This window comes from Asterias amurensis, chromosome 16 (assembly GCF_032118995.1).
Source record: "Asterias amurensis chromosome 16, ASM3211899v1".
Lineage (NCBI taxonomy): Eukaryota > Metazoa > Echinodermata > Asteroidea > Forcipulatida > Asteriidae > Asterias > Asterias amurensis.
The window spans coordinates 2,973,300-2,994,040 of record NC_092663.1 but is presented as its reverse complement, the minus strand read 5'-3'; the positions used below and the strand labels follow the sequence as shown (position 1 = coordinate 2,994,040).

The 20,741-nt window shown below is 37.8% G+C and overlaps 1 protein-coding gene across 1 annotated transcript; it reads right to left on the bottom strand.

Annotated features, from left to right (window-relative positions):
- Positions 1-250: 250 nt before the first annotated feature.
- On the bottom strand, positions 251-15,285 carry LOC139948821 (uncharacterized). Its single transcript, XM_071947158.1, has 2 exons — positions 15,159-15,285; positions 251-2,993 (listed from the first exon to the last, which is right to left on the bottom strand). The coding sequence occupies exons 1-2, from the start codon at positions 15,159-15,161 to the stop codon at positions 1,821-1,823; spliced, it is 1,176 nt and encodes a 391-aa protein (XP_071803259.1). The 5' UTR covers positions 15,162-15,285; the 3' UTR covers positions 251-1,820.
- Positions 15,286-20,741: the final 5,456 nt, after the last annotated feature.

The window sequence follows — 20,741 nt, the reverse complement described above, 5'->3', positions numbered from 1 at the left end:
GGTGTATTTGTCAACAATGCCGTGCAAATGAACCACTCTGCACCCCTCACCAAAGCGCTCCCATACGCCATTAAATATTGATGGCATAAAAAGGAATGGTCGTCTTTGGAAACCTGAAAATCTTAAACCTTCATTGGCCCCCAGTGAATGATAAGTAATTATCGATAACATAAAACAATTTCGAACGGGATACAATCTTTGAAATTATCGAGTCAACAGTCAGTAAAATTTAAGCATTTTTGTTGTTTTATTTCATGATAAATATTCTATAAAATATTGCACTTTACCATAAAAGTTTCTCCTCAAATCACCAGCATTTTGTTAATAAAATGTCAAGATTATAAAGTTGAAATTGATAGAATGACAATTATTTTGTTTGTGGGGGTCCCTTAAACCTTAAAGGTTCCCGTTTTGTTTAGTAAGAATAGCCGGAATGTTTATGTGTTAATAGAAAAAATCTACAAAATAGTTGTACCTTTTCTCCACAAAAATACATTATATACATTGAAAAGTACTTTTTATTGGGAACTTTAGAACGCTAGGTGGCAGCAGATTTACCAGGGCTCGGTTTCACAAAGAGTTATTGACCATATCTCTGCATCAATCTTAAAGGGCTACGCAAAGTGTGATGTCATAACACAAATCACCGTGGCAACTCTGGAAAGTCATCACTGAAAGTTCGTCTCAGGTACTTTTCTATGTTTTACTTGGTTCTGACTACGCGCAGATAACCAAGATCAATAATGATTTACCAGGTTAGTCTGCTGCCACCTAGCGTCAAAAAGTCCCTCATTGTAATGTACTGTCTAATGGAAGCTTGAAATAGCGTTAGGGACACGTAATTGCAACTTGCAACTTGTACTAGAGGGTTGTCAATTAACATGGGTCGGTTAAGGAGGGTAGGACAAAACTCTGCAGCATCTTTGAGTACAAAATTTGTTTAACAACAATTGCCAATAGATTAAACCAAATTATAAAACTGAAATGATTAATCGAACAAACAAATCAGCTTATAAAATGAACCAATACATACCTGGACCCTGCAAACGACACAGTCAGATATCCAAAATCTTTGAAATAAGGGCAAAAAAAGCTCGTCAGTTATGTGCTGATAACGAACGACAGGTGGCGTTGCATTTTAACGGCTCCTCACTGGAGGAATAACCCTGAATGAGGGCGCTGTTTAAGACAACAGAAATACTAACGATCGTCGAGATGCTTTGATACAGTTACCAGTCGGGAGTAAGTGTTAGTTAGGAAACCTCTAAAATTGCGTCAGTAAAAGGCAAGAATTATTGATTGAAAACGTTTGTCAAAATTGCACTTCTTGTTTTCAGGAAGTCAAAATGTAATTCAAATAATATTGTCAAAGCAAAGGGAGATTTTGGAACGCTAGGTGGCAGCAGAATTAACCGGGTAAATTGCAACTGTTGACGTAGTTCTGAGCATGCGCACATTCCCGAGAACAATGGATTTTACATGGTAAGTCTGCTGCCACCAAGCGTCCCGAAAGTCTTCCATTGTTATAAATTAATGTTTATAATTGTTACCGACAACTCTCCAGTGCTCATTACCAAGTAAAGCATTGGCTTGGAGTTAATTACCCCAAAACACCCTGCCGCCAATCTAACTTTTCCTCGTTCTGTTTTCATTTTTTTGCAAGAGGACAATAAGCTCTGATGATGGAGTAATCCATTCTTTCAACATTTAATACTGTAAGGCTCATCAGTTTAACTGGAATTTTCAATTAAATTAGTGAAGTTGCTAATAATTTTGTCCATAAAGTTCGGATAGTAACTTGCAATAATAAAACACAAAACTCATCCATGAAATATGTTTGTTCCACACCCAAGTATATCCAGATCTTTGTCACAAATTGTTGATGAAACGTAATGGTCACCGCCAGGGGAATAAATATTACCCATAGTGCCACCTTGTCCGCCATTTCCAGAAGCCCCAACAGGACTTCCGTAAGCGTACATCCGGGTATTTTGTGACGTGTACCCAATGGCTGGATAGCTGACGTCATCAGTTGGTGATTCGTTGGCGCAGTCCATTCTTGCATGGGGGTGTGTTTGATGCTGCTGCTGTGTGTGGCTTTGGTGGGTGATGTATTGGCAGTGATAGTTTGTGTTTCTGGTCGGCAGAGGACCGTTTGCAGCGGGCATATTTTCAAAATGGCGCCCGTATCCATTAGACATAGTATCTCCGTACATGCTCTCATCTTGTGGTATCCTTGTGATATCCGGCCCGGGGAAGTTAGCCGTGTTGTAGTTCTCATCGACGGAACTAGTCCCTTCAGTGTAACTACATCCGTTCCCATCGTAGTATGACGACTCGTATTGCGCCCTCTGTGGCCAGACACTGTAGCTGCTCCGGTTCTCCTCTGGTAGCAAAGTACGAGGGTTGAGCTGCATAGCGCCCGCTACGAGGTTCGTTGTCGGCTGGGAAAGCCCTTTGGACAGCGTCTGCGCAAAGGCAACCGTGTCTGGCACTGAACCTGTTTTCAGGATATCAGCCAACGCAGTGATGTAGTTCTTTGCCAATCGTAGCGTTTCAATCTTTGATAGTTTTTGCGTTTTGGAATAACAAGGGACGACCCGTCGAAGGCGATCGAGTGCGTCGTTCAACCCATGCATGCGATTCCGCTCCCGGGTATTTGCTTTCACACGTCTCATCTTGAACTTTTGAACCCTTGCTTTAGTCATTTTCTTCTTCTTCGGACCTCGTTTCTTTGGCGGCGGTTTCTCACCGTTCTCATCCAGTCCCTTCTGGCGCTTCCTCGACTTCTTACTCTTAGTCGACGCCGATTCAAGATTCCCGTGACTGGCGTCATCGTTGACGTCATCATTGACGTCATCAGTGGCCTCATCCCCGGTCTCTAGGTCGTCCTCAAGGAGCATTGTGTTCAGGGTTTCCGTAAATGATGACGTCACTTGTTGGTCTCGTAAAGGCTTGCTTGTGGTCAACGTTGGCATGACGCTATGGAAAAACTGTCAAAGAGAGAAAGTGTACAGTTTTGCGTAATTTCAGAAATCGTACACTTCAAAACACCTAAGTAATTGCATGCACACAACCCATTTATGTGAAACTATAAGACCTTTAAGCCTCCACTAATTACCGTTGGTTGATTGGCCTTCGCAGACCATGAATGAGATGGGATTTAAATATATTGTCTTCTAAAAGTGCCGGATTCAAGCAGATACTATAAAAGAAAACTTATGCATGACCTTATTACGCTCGGCGAAGTTCTAGTATATGAACATGTCTGGTAATTTATATTTTATTTTATTAAATAATTAAAAATGACTTATTGAGGTATTTTTTATAAATATATATTTTAAGGCTGCTAACTGCAATCAATCAAAGTAATACATTTTCTCCTTTTTAAATTTGTGGTGTTGATGTTATCTGGTTGTATTAGTTTCATAGGTAAATTTGGAATTTTATTTTAAGAAGTAATCTAAAGTAAACTGAATTATTTTACCCTAAAAACTGTGTAGCAATTTTACTCAATGGCTACACATATTTTGTATTATTGTTTCATTGATGGACAATTTTCAATAACATGTTGAGGTTCGCGGTAGCACCATATGTAAATCTCTTTTAAGTAGTGTTGGTTCTGAGAAGAACCAGTGGTTGACAACTCAACGTTTCGATCAGTATGCTCTGATGGTCTTCAGAAGGAAAGAGATAATAATTATTTTATGTATATTTCCTTTAATTTTCTTTGTAATGTAACACTTTAGAATAAAGAAGGTAATAATTAATTATGTTTATTTAATTTTATTTTCATTGATTAATATCAGCCAATCGTTTCAGTTATGTAACATGGATTTATTCTCCTGCATTTTGCAAACACTAATTACAAATGATCAATGTAAATTTAGTTACACTCTTCCCCGTTCGGTTATAATTGGCTAACAGTTGGCCCTCAGAATTTTGACACCACAGCCTTTGGTGAGGGTTATGTAAGATGTAACGCACAGTTCATATTTTCCCGGTCTGGAATTGTTTTAATTAACGTGCCACGGAGTCGCAGTCAAGCGTACACGTTAAATTTACTGCCGTCAAAATATTAAATTGTCCAGTCCACATGAGACCCATTAGAGCATTTTGTTGCCACTTCGCTCATTATTAAAGGGTCTGGGTACATTTTGTAGGACACAAACCACACATCCACAGACTTACATTAATTTTCCACAGTGTGAAGATAATGATGGTAGAAAGCTTTCATTAAATAATTACTTGCTGAGGTGCTGTAGTTTTACAAACGATAGCAAAGATGGCGAAAACAATAGCACAAACAACGACATGAACAAAAACAACAATATCAAGATCAACAAGAACAAGCGCTTACAAGAATAAGTAGAACAACAAGGACAACAAAACAAAAGAAAAAAAAGAACAACAAGGACAACAACAACAACAACAAAAAGAACAACAAGACAAAAATATAGGATTTGAGGCATTGCATGGTGAGGTATCAATGTGTACACGGTAACATGTGTGTTTCTTCTTGCCAGGTAGAGTTTGTTCTTAGAGAACTGTCTTGCTTTATTCTACTGCCGCGGAGTAGATGGTTGGGGTGTCGGGAGACATCTCAGAACCCCCGAACATCTGCTCCGCGGCAGTAGAATAAAGCAAGACAGTTCTCTAAGAACAAACTCTACTTGGCAAGACAGATACACACATGGTGTTACCGCAAAATAAATAAGACAAAAACAGCAGAAAAAAACAACAAGAACAACAAGTAGAACAACACAAACAACAACTACAACACAAACATGTATTTGATAATTAAAGTTTATCCGCAGACAAGTACTAATTGCCTTTGTTTTAAGTAAGTAGCGCCAGCGGCACTTATCAAACAATCCAGTTTGCTGAACACGACTTACTTAAACATCTGTAAATTCATTCATATTTCAATGCAACAGCTACAGACACTGACAAAACGAACGTGCTAGTTTAAAGATTATTTCCCTGCCTCATTAGCTTTGTGGTATTAATTCTAACAGTGAAATTGATCGTTAGATGCAATTGGCAAATTTCATAATCAACATGATTATTATAAACATGTTCTGTTAAACAAATCAACGGCTTCTGGGGAGTAACTTCGCTGGTACTCCGATATTATCGCAGTGACCGAAGGGCATCTTTATTCAAGCCGACACAAGTACAACTGTAAACGTTCAGTTTCTACGACTATGTGGATAATATTCAGTTCTTGCAATAAAGTATAAACATTTTATTAAAGGCAGTGGACACTATTGGTAATTACTCAAAATAATTATTGACATAAAACCTTTCTTGGTGACGAGTAATGGGGAGAGGTTGATGGTATAAAACATTGTGAGAAACGGCTCCCTCTGAAGTGCCATAGTTTTCGAGAAAGAAGTAATTTTCCACAAATTTGATTTCGAGACCTCAGGTTTTGAACTTGAGGTCTCGAAATCAACCATCAAAACGCACACAACTTCGTGTGACAAGGTTTATTTTCTTTCATTTGTATCTCGCAACTTCGATGACCAATTGAGCTCAAATTTTCACAGGTTTGTTATGCATATGTTGAGATACACCAAATGTGAAGGCTAGTCTTTGACAATTATCAATAGTGTCCAATGCTATTAAGCGCAAGGGCTGACCTGCTAGTTCACAATTAAGCTCTGGGTTATTAATCATCACAGTTTTTCTGATTTCCCAATGGCTACATTTTTTTCACAAAATCAGCCTCAAATGGGAAGAATTACATGCCTAATATTAGTAGCAAACACATGAATACTTCTAATCCAATGCTGAAGAAATCTCTTAAAAAAAAAAAGGTTCTTATCATTTGTGTCCCCCTTATAAAATGACACTGCCTGTCATGTACGTGTCAGATCTCACTGACAACATCAACTCGAACACAATACGTTGATACTCAATCAGTGGTTTTACAGAAACACCGAATATACCCCAACATAATTTGATACAACCAATTTGCGAAAACACAATCCCTCCATCCTGCACCACAACCAACAGAAGGAGCAACAAAAGAATCACATCCGATGTCACAGAGAAGCGCATCCCTTGCCTCATCATTACTGCCTCTCTCCATAAAGCCCCATCTGTCACAAGACCTCCACTAATGGGGTCGTCCCAGCCACAATTTATGGGCTCTGGGCTCCATTAACCCCCCCCCGTCCCCCACCAACCACCACACAACAACAACAACGTGGACCTTTTTTGCGTCAACGGCTCTCTATAACACCTCCCGACTAGGAGAGGCAAAAAGGCCATGCTGGTCGGAGGGTGCAAAGTCAGTCTTCAAGACAACAAAGATCGCACTTTGAAGTCATCACATGGGATAATTGATGTCCAGCTGCTAAGAGGGAGTTCAGGGCAACCACAGTTGCTAGGTTATAGTGTTGGTATTAGTTGCAGCGTTTTTTAGATACACTCTTCGGAGGTAATTGTGAGGGTACAATCATTTTTTTTCTTTGGTGGGTAATTGTCAGAGTAAACTCTCATTACGCGTAGACGATCTTTGTTCGACATGAAGCTTATCAATTTCTCGAGACGGTGTCTGAGGAATTACACTTGAAACGCACAAACGGTTCAATCTCTCTTGGGAGAGGATTGTTACACAGTTTCTTATGACTCAATCTATTGTAGAATTGCAGTTTTTATTTGGTTTGACTCGTAAAATTGAGGCCTACCACATTATTAGAATTGTTCAAAATGCTTTCAAGCGCAATCTTAAAACATATTCCTATGTATTCACATTTCTGATGTTGTTCTTGTCTAGTAAGCGCAAAGAACATTTTTGGAATTGCGCTGTAAAAGAGCAGTTAATAATATTTCATAAAATTATTATTAATAATGTGGAAGGATCTTTGGATCTAATTTGGCGTGAATTTTTCCTAACGATTAAAGCCAATTATTGTACGCATGGTTTAGCCTTCACTTCTTTGGTATTCGATTGTTGTTTTTTCCCTTTTCATGTTTTTCAATTTTCCCCCTTTTTTAGAAATGAAATTGATTGAATTGTTCGTCCAACAAATCTATTTCAAAAAATTCTGATGGAATTATGATACACTATACCCAAAATAGAGTATAACATAACACATCAATTTAAATTTATGAGGGGCTATTCAATCAAGATCATAAAAGCAATTAACACGGGAAAAGGTGAGTCTTAAGAAATTTACGAAATGTAGACGACTTTACTCAAATGGCGATACTATAAGCTGCCACAAAGTCTGTCACCAAAATGAACAAACTTTAATCCAATATGCGACCGAATATCCTCTTTCCATGAAGGGTTTTCTTTTTAATTATATATTTTTTGTCCTCCATTAATCACAACAAAATGATTAACTTCACATATAAGCGCCATCCATCACAAGAGCAAAACTGAAGCGCAAAGCAATTGAATACTTAAGTGTTTTCCGACCGGAAGAAAATTAACAAATTAAAAAAAGGCGCGCCGTTTTAAAGGGTAGAAATACTGAGGGCAGAAAAGTTAGTTTGACATTGTATATTGGACACTCACATATTGTACAGCGAATGTTTGCTTTGCTATTTAGATATTTGACATTCACGCACTTGATATAGTGAACGTCATTTCCATTCGGAGATTGGACATTGCTGGATGTACTGTGTGAATGTCCAACGTTCAATGTCCAAAATCAAATTAACTTATAATACTGTCATGAAATCAGTAAAGTTAGTGTTATATTGGACGTTGGACATTCACATAGGTTTGTACAGCGAATATCAATATTGCTTTTTCAATATTGGACATTCACATAGGTTTGTACAGTGAATGTCTACCTTGTACACCGATATTGGATATTAAACATTCACATCGGTTTGTACAATGAATGTCTACCTTGTACATTTTGTAGGCTGAGTAGGTTCAATGTAAAAACAACGAAACTCATTGTTTCTTGACCACTTCCTGAGACGGATAATCCAATTTAATTTAAGAGGCTAACACAAACAACCACACCCTTTGCAGTACAAACAAATAAACTAAGTTTCCTATATTTGTCGAGAGAACAAAAAATACACAAGAACTGTTTTTGTATCGCGTTCATAAAAAGTCAAAGCAGTAAATTAAATTCATAGCAATGCCGGCTAACAACTTGGCCTCGATAATTATTATATTTACTCCATCCATCAGGAGCACTAAGTCATTAATATCAACTAATCAGAGCCCCTCGATTGCAATTTCGTTTCCTGCCGCTTGCCAGACCCTCTCTCATCTCGGCATGCAGTCGGGTACCACTTCCAAACCGGTTAATTATTATCGAACGAACCTCGTAAGCGACTCGGAAATAGGGTGGAAGTGTCATTGACTTGAGTGACTGGAGTGACATGGTATGGAGGGGGAGTCGGCGGAAATGTCACCGGTAAGAAGTGACACTCGGCTAGGGGTTTTTGTTTTTGGAGTGCTTTAAGGGGGAGTGGTGATTGTTTCTGCTGATGGGGATAGGGGGGGGGGGGGGGATGCTCGTGGATGGGGGCTGTATTGGATGTATATTTTAAAAACAAAAGGATATACTTTGATGACCGCGGTTCTGCACGGTCGCTCGTTTTGTTTTGGTAGGAGCATGGAGGAAGAGTAGAGGTGCCTTTTTTTAGGAGAAGGGGTTGTTGTTCGGAAAAGGGGAAATTAGTTGACTGTATCTGCTGATGAGGAGTGGGTGGGGTGAGGGGGGAGGTATGCTCAAGAATGGGGGCTGTAATATAGGATGCATTCCTTAAAGATGTATGACACCTTTGGTTATGTTGGCGAAGACCAGTATTATCACTTGGTGTATCCCAAAATAACAAATCTGTGACAATTGTCGACTCAGTTTGTCATCGAAATTGCAAGAGAATAATGAAAGAAAAAAACACCCTCGTTGCACAAATTTGTGTGCATCCAGATGCCCTAAAAATGCACCAGGCCTGAAGTCTTTTAATATTTGAGTGAGAAATTATATAAATATAAATAAAATGAAGTTGTCGAGTCCACACGTTTTCGAACTTGTATCTGGAATAGACCGTGTCCCGCAACAAATGAATAATAGGTTAAACAGAGCTCGTGTAACACAAGTAGACACGTCAACCTACAAACGGATTTAGCAGACACATACAAACAGATTGCACAATCGTCTTAATTATGAGACAAAAGACAACTTGACAATTGTTATTAAAGTGTAAATATCCAGCAATACGCAAAAAAGAAACACTAGTCCAATTATACACTTACTTCCAAACCCTCTTTGTGTTTCAACAAACACTCTAAAGACAATAACACCACGGCAAAAAAAAATGAAACCCTAAAGTCCCGCGAGATTATTCACTCATCTCGCGTTGTTTCTTTGTCTTTGTCGTGAGTCACCCCCAACACCGACGAACAATAGACTCTTTCCCGCCAAAAAATAAAATAAAAAATGACTCATTTACGCCCAAGATGGATTGTCCATAGCAACGCCTCATCCAGATTCTCACACTTTTTTTTGCTGAATAATTCACACGCTAAAAAAAAAAAAAAAATCCCCTCCCTAGTGTGGAGTGGGTAATTAGTTTCGTTGTTAAAAATAAGACTCGCATTTTTGTTCATAACACTACTGCCTGTCTACACCATCTACCGCCCTATGCATTATATGGGTCCCCTGTGGTGTGTCAAGTCATCGAATGTGACGAAAGAGACATCCAAGGGTTTCGTCCACTAGCCTCGCTCTCAAAAAAGACCCTAAACATCTCATAAAAAAAACCTCAAGCCAATTTCTCTCTGCCCCCTCTCGGTTGGAGACAAGATAATTGAGAGTATGTTTAGTGATGCGTAACACGTAATAACTAGTAACTGCGGAATACTCGATGCTCATTCATGTATGACCAGGTTACGTTTTACTTAAACCTAGCTTCAAAATGTCCACATCATTTTCTACTGACAATTCTTTTTGGAGGGACCGGGTGGGTTAGATCTTGCTTTGTTCATAGGTATACCGGATAATAGGTTTGATTTACACGTAGGTTTAACACTCTTATTCCCATTAATTGTTAATGCCATCAAACGTGAAGGTTCAATACAGCCTAAACCATTTCCTTGTTCATAGATTTCTTAGAATATGGGAGGAACTATGGCGTCTATACAATTATTTTTTGGTTGTTGGAATACCTTGCTTTTTTTCTCAAAATAACTCAAAGGTTTTCAGTATTACAACAAATATGATTGTCAATCTGTAACGTGAATGCTATGCGTGTTGCACTTGTTGATGTTTTACATTGTACAATCTTCTATTTGTTTTTCTCGGAGCCATTTTCTATAATAATTATAAGCTTTGGAGAAGGACTTGAAATGTCAGACCAGTCGTCTCACTTCGTGTATCTCAACATAATGCATAAAATGACCAAACTGTGAAAATGCTAGCTCAATTGGTAGTCGAAGTTGCGAGATAACTATGAAGAAAAAAAACTGTTACAAGAAGTAGTTGTGTGTTTTCAGTTGCTTGATTTCGAGACCTCAAATTCTAAATCTGAGGTCTCGAAATCAAATTCGTGGGAAATTACTTCTCTCTCGAAAACTACGTCACTTCAGAGGGAGCCGTTTTTCATAATGTTTTATACTATCAACCTCTCCCCATTACTCGTTACCAAGTAAGGTTTTATGCTAATAACTATTTTGAATAATTACCAATTATTGGTAATTGCCTTTGAATCGTGTCCACTGCCTTTAAATCGTGTAATGCAAATCTATGGAAATTGTTTTTTTTTGTGTCATACATAAAAAGAACCCCAAAACCTGTAGAACAATTAGTAATTGTTGCTATTTTTGGAGTTGAGATGCTCAAGTGATCCATTCATAATATAAATCATAAGAAGTTATTAATAATATTTGTTTCTGCAATATAATTATGTTATTATAGATGAACTAGAGCGTGCATTTTCGGATGTGGCATTGTGACGTGACATCATCTAGTTTGGTCTCTCATTTCATGGAAAATATTTTCTGCGGTTGAATTCGATGAAACATTATACATGAAATTATTTTTTTGTTAGTTTTACTTCGTCTGGCAATTTATGTTTCAATGTAGAGCTTATCATTGATTAGTCTTGACCCAAGACGTCAGTGATCGAAAGAGAATAGTGAAATACGCTCAGTTGTACAACAGCGCAATACACCACACACTATCGATCACTGACGTCTTGGGCCAAGGCTAATCATTGATCAGCGTATAGTGATGTACGATCTAAGAATTACATCATTTTGTGACAGAAGGCGTGCACATGTGCACCATCCTTGTGTTCGACTAGTTAATTAATTTATAGTATTATTTTAAATCGTTCATCATGTTGTTTTGTTAAGACTGTTTGAGTAACTCTTCGCTTGCTTAAAAACACTGGACATTACTGGTAATTGTCAAAGACCAGTCTTCTCACTTGCTTTATCTCAACATATGTAAAAAAAAAAAATAACAAACCTGTAAAAATTTTACCTCAATCGGTCATCAAAGTTGCGAAATAATAATGAACGAAAAAAACACCATTGTCCCACGAAGTTGTGTGCTTTCAGATGTTTGATTTCGAGAGCTAAAAATTTAAATCTGAGGTCTTGAAATCAAATTCGTTGAAAATTACTTCTTTCTCGAAAACTACCTGACTTCAGAGGGAGCCGTTTCTCACAATGTTTTATTCTACCAACCTCTCCCCATTACACGTTAACAAACAAGATTATGCTAATAAATATTTTGAGGAATTACCAATAGGGTCCACTGCCTTTAAGGGATTGGGATAGAATTGGTGTCAGGGAAATGATTAAGGCTAGGGTAAGGGTAAGAGTTATAATTAGGGTTAGGGTTACTAAGCAGACCTGGAATTTCGTTTCTTAAAAAGGGCACAACATTTTTTGTTCTTGGAAGGGTTACTTCTAAGATGATTTAAAAAATAAAATTAAACTTTGCAAAGGGCACCACAGCAAAAGCACAGGGCACAACGGCAATTTGGGTGATGTAATTTGTATACATAACGTGTAATTGTATAAAAAAAAAAAAATTAATTTTAATCAGTTGAGGTTAGCGGTATAGTGCCATGTGTAAATCTCATTTGAGAGTGTTAGATTCTGAGAAAAACCGATGGTTGACAACTCAATTAATTTTAGTTTAAAATGTCCCCGGTTGTCTCTATCACACAGGCTTTTTGTTTTGTTGGACGGCAATCGCACTGGTTTGTTTTACGCATCAAATGATGAATCAAGTTTTTGATTTGTTTTATTAAGTAATCAAGGTAGATATCGCTACAAAAGGAACACCAAACAAATCCAGGGTGTTCCAAACACAATGAATTGATTTCAAAGTTAATTTGCATAATGCTGCATCGCATTACATTAACTTCAAGCACAGCTAGTTGTATATCATGAATTTAATCAGAATCAGCCGTTGAGCTATGATGAGAGTGGTTATCGATTAGTGAAGATGTCGATACCACGGTTTTCATTTTTGAAAAATCGTTATGCGTGTTTGACGGATCTGGACACCTTTGGTAACTGTCAAAGACCAGTCTTCTCACATGGTGTATCCCAACATATGCATAAAATAACAAACCTATGAAAATTTGGGCTCAATCGGTCGTCGAAGTTGCGAGATAATAATGAAAGAAAAAACACCCTTGTTGCACAATACCTGTATGAGATCACATGCCTGAACAGGCCCGAAGACTTTTATCAGATTCAAATTTGAGTAAGAATTAACCTCTTTCTCAAAAACTACATTACTTCAGAGTTGTTTCTCACAATGTTTTTTAATACTATTAACAGCTCACCATGGTTCGTCAACAATGGGGGGGGGGGGGGTAGTTTTAACTTAATCACTGTAGCTTGCAAGCCCGATGAAACAAGGCTGCTTGTTTGAACCACAAATTCTAGGGTTAGCCCTTCTCTTTCAAGACGAGTGCATGTTCTGGGTTTTACCAAACCATTGTGTACCAGTGCTGAAGATCATTAAAATCTTTACACCACCCAGTTTAGAATTACTCGTAATTGTGAAAAATCTTTGATCTATTTCACTCCTTGTATAGTAAGAGAAGTAAATATCAGCGATTTCAGGGTATGAGTCTGACACATTGAAGTTACCAAAATGGCCCTGTCTCATCTGGTAACCTATTTCTGCTAAGCAATGCTTCTCTGTGCTCAGCAAGGTTTTTGTGCTTACTTATAAAAAACGAGGTCCCGGGACACCTTTTTCGTGGGTTGTCCATTTTGTTTCGTCTTCAGAATTCTAAGCAACAAGGGTGATTTTTCTGCAGTGCATTCAATACCACTTTTGTTGCACTTGAGTAATTTTCTTACTTGCCCCAAAGAATAATAATTATGTGAACATTTAAATGTGAGTTCCCTTCCTTCTTGGAGATAGCACTGGTTGTCTGTAAATTGCATCATGTATTTAAAGGGAAGGTACATTATCGGTAATTGTCAAAGATCAGTGTTCTCACTTAATGTATCTCAACATGCATATAAAATAACAAACCTGTGAAAATTTGGGCTCAATTGGTCACCGCAGTTGCGAGAAAATGATGAAAGAAAAAACACCCTTGTTGGGTGAATTTGTGTGCTTTCGGATAAGAATAAAAGACTTCTAGCTAGAAGTCTTTTATTATTTTAGTGAGAAATTAAATCTTTCTCAAAAACTACGTTACTTCAGAGGGAGTCGTTTCCCACAATGTTATATACTATCAACAGCTCTCCAATGCTCGTTGTCAAGTCAGTTTTTAAGTTAATATTTATTTTGAGTAGTTACCAAACATGAAACTTCCCTTTAAGGTGAGCCTTACAAACATTATTTATTTTAACACTGCTGCTCTCTTACTCAAAATCGTGTGACGTTGGTACTAAATTACTCGTCCTATTAATTACAGTATAATATAAATTACAGACTATTATATCCTAACACACGATCGCCATATACAAGGAACCTAATAACCAGACATCTGGTTTTCGCAGCACGAATTTCATGTTTTTACAATTTGCAACTTCTGGTCACGAGATCTTTCTAAACCATATGTATTAAAAGTGATAATTTATCTTGTAAAGCTAACCTGAATACGATACCGCCCTATATCCCATACTTTCTAGCATCAAAGCGAAAAAACAGATGAGTTTTATTTTAAAGTATTATTTTTAAAGAGTTCGTTGAAAGATGGTTGAATATGCCTTTTAAAGATCAGTAGGATTTGAAATTTCTAGCATGAAAGCGAAAACCAGTATTTGTTAAATATTAATTATGTAATTTTTGTTTGTAATACTTCCAAAGAGTTCATTGAAAGATGGTTGCCAATGTCTTTTTAAAGACAGTGGACACCATTGGTAATTGTCAAAGACCAGTCTTCCCACTTGGTGTATCTCAACATAATGCGTAAAATAACCAACCTGTGAAGAATTGAGCTCAATTGGTCGTCGAAGTTGCGAGATAATAATGAAAGAAAAAACACCCTTGACACACGGAGTTGTGTGCTTTCAGATGCTTGATTTCGAGACCTCAAGTTCTAAATCTGAGGTCTCGAAATCAATCCATAATTCTCGCCATCGAGAATTGATATTGTTTTACTGTTTTCTCAAAAAGTAAAGCATTTCATAGAATAATATTTCAAGAGAAGTCTTTCACCACTACCTTCTGTAAACCCTGTAAGTTATTTGTAAATCTGTGAACTTTTTTTTTCTGTGCCGAAAGTGTCTAATGGCTTTAAAAGAACCGGTGGTGGAAAACTCAACATTTTGATCAGCATGCTCTGATCTTCTTTTGTTTAAAATCGTTGACATAATGTATTGCTAATTGAAATAATTTATTGTAATTATCACTGTTATGCATAAACTGTTTCATTTATCAAGTGCTTAGTAAATGTGACAAATCAGATAATAGTGTGTTTATGTTGGTCTTCTCTTGATATCAAGCGCCCGACAAAGCAGCTTAGTTACTGTAAACATGTTGTCGATTTGAATAAGAACAACAACAACACCAAACAAACAATAACTTGAAGGGAAGACTTCGCTTCAACTCTAAAAGTCTACAACTAAATATTCTACTCCGAGTAGCGTAAAAAGACTGATTGGTTTAGAAAACTGTATAGCTATCTTTTTGTCACCAAAGTGTCCTGAAACATTTAAGTAAAAAACAATTAGCAATAGTACTCACCATTTACGAATATCAAGTTGACGTGTCCTATATAAGTCCCATCAAATAGAATACAAACAAGTCAACAAAAACTATCACCCAAATAAAAAAACGCGTAGCAGTTTTAAATTAATAAACTGCACCACACCAAACCGCTGAACAAAATGACACCAAGTAAAAAAACTTATCCGTCTAAATACACCACAGAGATATAAGTAAGCCCGCGAAATCGGTTTAGAACACACGTGATCACGTTATTCTCAAGCAAACAAGTGCAATGAACCAATCAGAGGCTGGGATAATCCGCTCTAAAGAGAAACAACGTCCTGATCATGCGCGGTGGAGATACATTTGCACGCCGTATGTGGGGAGCTTATAGACGGCGCGTGTAACACTTGGTCGCCCATCTGTCGAGTTGTGACCGGTCTATTTTTTCGGAGGCGCCCCGCGGAGTCCAGTGCTATGGTGGAGGCCCGCCGTTTAATATCTGCATAAACACTTCACAATTTTTAACTACAACAGGAAAAGTCTCATGACTTTTGAGTTTAAAGTCACAGTGGTAATTTTTTTTAGTGGCGTTTAAAGGGTCTATGTAACTTTTGTAGGACAAAAAACACAATGTCCACAGATTTACACTAAACTTACACAGTTTGAAGATAAAGATAGTAGAAAGCTTCCCTGAAAATACTATGTGCTGAGGTGCTGTAGTTTTGGGGAAATGCGTAAAACAATGTCATAAAAATAATTTTTGTCTCATGAGACGAAAATTATTTCAATCATTTACAAACGTATTTTCATGCTACTATTTTACTCATTTCTCAAAAACTACAGCACCTCAGTAAGTAAGATTTGAAGGGAAGCTTTCCACTATCGTTATCTTCAAACCCTGTAAATTTAATGTAAATCTATGGACATTTTGAAAAAGTACCCAAATCCTTTACAGTAACACGTTGCCTTGGATCGGTCGAGTTTGTCTTTAAAAAGCGTTTGTAACCGTTTGTTATAAAATGCATATGGGTAGAAAGATGTTGTTAAAGTAGAATACAATTATCCACACAAACATGCCTCGAAATTGCACGGTTTTCCGTTTACCTCGTTGACTAACACAGTCGGCCATTTATGGGAGTCAAATTTTTGACCCCCATAAATAGCCGCCCGAGTTCGTTCGCACAGTAAAAGGAAAACCACGCAATTTCAAGGCAACTTTGTGTGGATCATTGTATTCTACTTTTAAAGCATCTTTCCAACCTTGCGCATTTTATAAAAACACGGTTTCACACGCTTTTTATAGACCAACTCGTCCGACCCAAGGCAATGTGTTCCTTTAAAGGCACTGTACACTAAGTATTGTGTGACGCTTAGCAACGTGTGGATACATATAGAAAGAAACTAAAAATAAATAGTAAACATGTGGATTTGCACTGGACACTATTGGTAATTAATTACTCAAAATATTATTAGCATAAAAACTTACTTGGTAACGAGCAATGGAGGGCTGATAGTTTTAAACATTGTGAGAAACGGCTCCCTCTGAAGAAACGTAGTTTTTGAGAAAGAAGGAATTTCTTTGAACCTGAGAAAGACTTCTTTTTAGGCAACTTTTAGACATCTGAAAGCCACTTTCAGAAATCTGAAAGCACACGAACTTGTGCAACAAGGGTATCTTTTCTTTCATTGTTCCTTTGCAACTTTGATGACCAATTTGAGCTCAATTTTTTTACAGATTTGCTATTTTATGCAAGTGAGAATACTGGGCGTTGACAATTATACCAAAGGTGTCCAATGCCAAGAAGGTACATAGAAAAGATGATTCAATTGATTATCGAAAAGAGTAACACCCACAGACTTTTAAAATGGTTTGTGACTGTTAAATCGTTCTTTCTAACTGAACGATTCCCAAGGAATGACGCACTAAATTCTATTTTTAATAAGTAACTGATACAATTTTGTTTCCACTAGTGTGATCTGATACAACTGATAAAATTTCATCTGTTTTTTATTTTATTTTGTGCGGTAAATCTTGAAATCAATACATGGGGACTCTGAAGCTGGTCGTGGTTGATGTTAAAGTTGCTTATTAGGTTTACGGTAGTATTTGTTTGTGTGGTTGTTTGTTTGTTTAGATGATCTTCCCGTCAAGGGAACTCGGCAAACTCCAACAAGGGGATATAAACACCAAGCTAGTAACAGCCAATCTCTATCACACAAACATTGGTTTAAAGACACTGGTCCACTATTGGTAATTGTCAAAGAGCAGTCTTCACAGTTGGTGTATCTCAACATATGCATAAAATAACAAACCTGTGAACATTTGAGCTCAATCGGTCGTCAAAATTGCGAGATAATAATGAAGGAAGAAACACCCTTGTCACAAAAAGTTTTGTGCTTTCAGACGCTTGATTTAGAGACCTCAAAAATTAAATCTGAGGTCTCGAAATCAAGTTCGTGGAAAATTTCTTCTTTCTCGAAAACTACGTGTCACCTCAGAGGGAGCGGTTTCTCACAATGTTTTATAATATTTTGAGTAATTACTAATAGTGTCCAGTTCCTTCAATTAAGAGATTTTTGGATGAACTAACAAGGAAAAATCTATGAGTTGATATGGCTATCATCAGGAGCTCATCAAGTTGTGCTGATAAGGATTTGCGTTTAAGTTATAATTTGGTTTTAACTATGAACGTGACCAAGCCGAACACCTGATCAAAAGATAACCTAAACCTTCGATAGTTGCAAATACCCACTGGCTAGGAAAGCCCAAACGCAAGGACGAGCCACAGCGTAGGTCAACTACGAACTCTTGCATTTATACGCCCGCAGGGAAAATGTCAAGGTGTGATCGTTGGGGGCGTTTATAGCTTTTCCTACGAGTGATTACGTCTGTCTTTTGGGTCACCTTTAAGGAAGGATGGAAGTCAGGCCCTAGGCGTGATGGTTAACCTATGATGTGTGGACGGATATCCCCTTGCAGCAAGATCAAAGCCATACTCGTGTTTTGCGAGTTTCTTGTTGTTGTAAGATCAACATAGAAGTTAATAATTGGGATGGCACATCCCCCACCTTTACCAGAAAAAAAACTATACGCAACCAGGGCCCAATTTCATGGCTCTGCTTACCGCCGAATTCCGCGCTTACGATCACGATTCCCCGCTTACGTGCAAGCGCCGAATTTCTGCGCTAGCCTTGTAAGCGTAGAATGCCTAGTAACGTTGAGACCGCACGCGCAGAAGCCAAAATTTGCCGCTTACCCGTGAAATACGCTTGCCGTAAGCACATAATTCCCTGCTTCTGTAAGCGCCGATTCTGTGCTTACGGTAACCAGAGCCATGAAATTGGGCCCTGCATGATCCGGTGCCTCGAAAAACATTTCACAAAGATCAACAATGTGACTTTTTTTTTTTTTTGGGGGGGGGGTTGTTTGGCTGATTGTCTGTTACTCTGACTTGTGTCGTTGTTGTTGTTGTTGTCGTCGTTGTTGTTGTTGTTGTTGGTGTTGTTTTAGTTTTGGCACATTTTCAAATTATTCTATAGCAAAACGATTGACATTCTCCAAACATCGTCCCACAAACATCGTCCCCCAAACATCGTCCCCCTCCTTATCTTCCACACGACCACCTCAACAATCTGCTAAAGGAATCTCCTCTCCCGTCGAGGTCAGAGGAATTATTGTTTCTAACTTGGGCGGCCATCATCTCGTTTTCCGACTAATTGGGTAACGAAGGGTGGCCATTGGGCGTGTACCCAAGATGGGTCCGGGCAAACCAAGGGCCTTGAGATGCTCTTAAGTTCCAATTTGTCTCAATTTGAGGGAAATTTTTACCAATTTGGGCCAATCTGTCTCGTAAAACGGTCGGGTGTATATTATACGACGACGTAATGTTTAAAGGTGCGGTACAATGGTAATTACTCAAAATAATGGTTAGCATAAAAGCTAAGTATAGAGGCTACGTAAGGATTGGCAGAAAATTCGTTTGATAAGTTGATATTTTACCAGCCCGATGAACTGCTTTCATCACAAAAGCTTACTTGGTGAACGAGCAATGGAGAGCTGTTGATGGTATAAAACATTGTGACAGCTCCCTCCGAAGTAACGTAATTTTTGAGGAAGAGGTAATTTCTCACTCAAATAATAATAAAAGACTTCAGCTGAAGCCTTTTATAAGGCATCTGAAAGCACACAAGTTTGTGGAACAAGGGTGTTTTTACTTCCATTATTATCTCGCAACTTCAATGACCAATTGAGTCCCAAATAGTTTTCACAGAGTTATTATTTTATGCTTTTGTTTGGATACATCAAATGAGAATACTGGTCTTTGACAATTTACCAAATTGTGTCCTGTGCCTTTAAGATTTAATGACAGGTTTGACGAGAGCAAAACAGGTGGGGATGCTATGGGAAATTTCCTCATCAATGTCACGGAGAATGACTGGTCTTCACAGGTTGCAATAATATTTAAATTATAATTCTGGCAAATGAAACGGATTATGGATGGACGAGTTTGTCACAATTGTCGAGAAACATTTACGGCGTTAGCGACGATTCTGATGATCGAATTCGGATGTCAAGCATTGGGGGAAAAAGTGCGAGATTTTAAAGCCATTATACACTTATGGAACATAAAAAAAAGAAAAAGTTCACAGATTTACAAATAACTTTCAGGGTTTACAGAAGGTAATGATAAAAGACTTCTCTTAAGATATTATTCCATGAAATGCTTTACTTGTTGAGAAAACATTAAAACAATTATCAATTCTCGACAACGAGAATTACGGATTTATAGTAAACACGTCATGACACGGCGAAACGTGCGAAACAAGGGTGGGTTTTCCTGTTATTTTCTCCCGACTCTGATGACTGATTGAGCCTAAATTTTCACAGGTTTGTTATTATATAAGTTGTGATACACGAAGTGTGGGCAATACTGTTTACCGAAAGTGTCCACTGGCTCTAAAGGCACCAGACACACTATTGGTAGTTACTCAAAATTATTGTTAGCATAAAAAAAAATTACGTGGTAACGAGCAATGGAGAGCTGTTGATAGTATAAAATATTGTGAGAAACGGCTCCCTCTGAAGTAGTGTAGTTTTTGAGAAAGAAGTATTTTCTCACTAAAATATTTAAATTGAATACGAGACCTCAGCTGGTGAGGTATCGAACTCAAGCATCTGAAAGCACCAACTTTTGCGACAAGGTTTTTTTCTTCCATGTTCTTCCACAACGTCGACGACAAATTGAGCTCAAATTTTCACAGGTTTGCTATTTTATGCATATGTTGAGAAACACCAAGTGAGAAGACTGGTCTTTGACAATTACCAATAGTGTCCACTATCTTTAAACTAATCTATTTAACAAGCCATGTGAAGTCAAATATTAAAAATGGGATATAAGATATTTATGATCGCATTGTTAACATAAATAAGGCATTTTTACCCCGTATTATTTATGCAATGCGCAAGTCTACATTTCATTGTCAATCACCAATAATAAATAAAGTGCAAATGCGTAAAAAAAGAAACCTTATAAGCGCAACTCCCAACAATTTCCGTTCCTAAGACTCCCAAAAATTGTCTTGAGCAAACAACCAATCTGTCACGACTTCCATTTA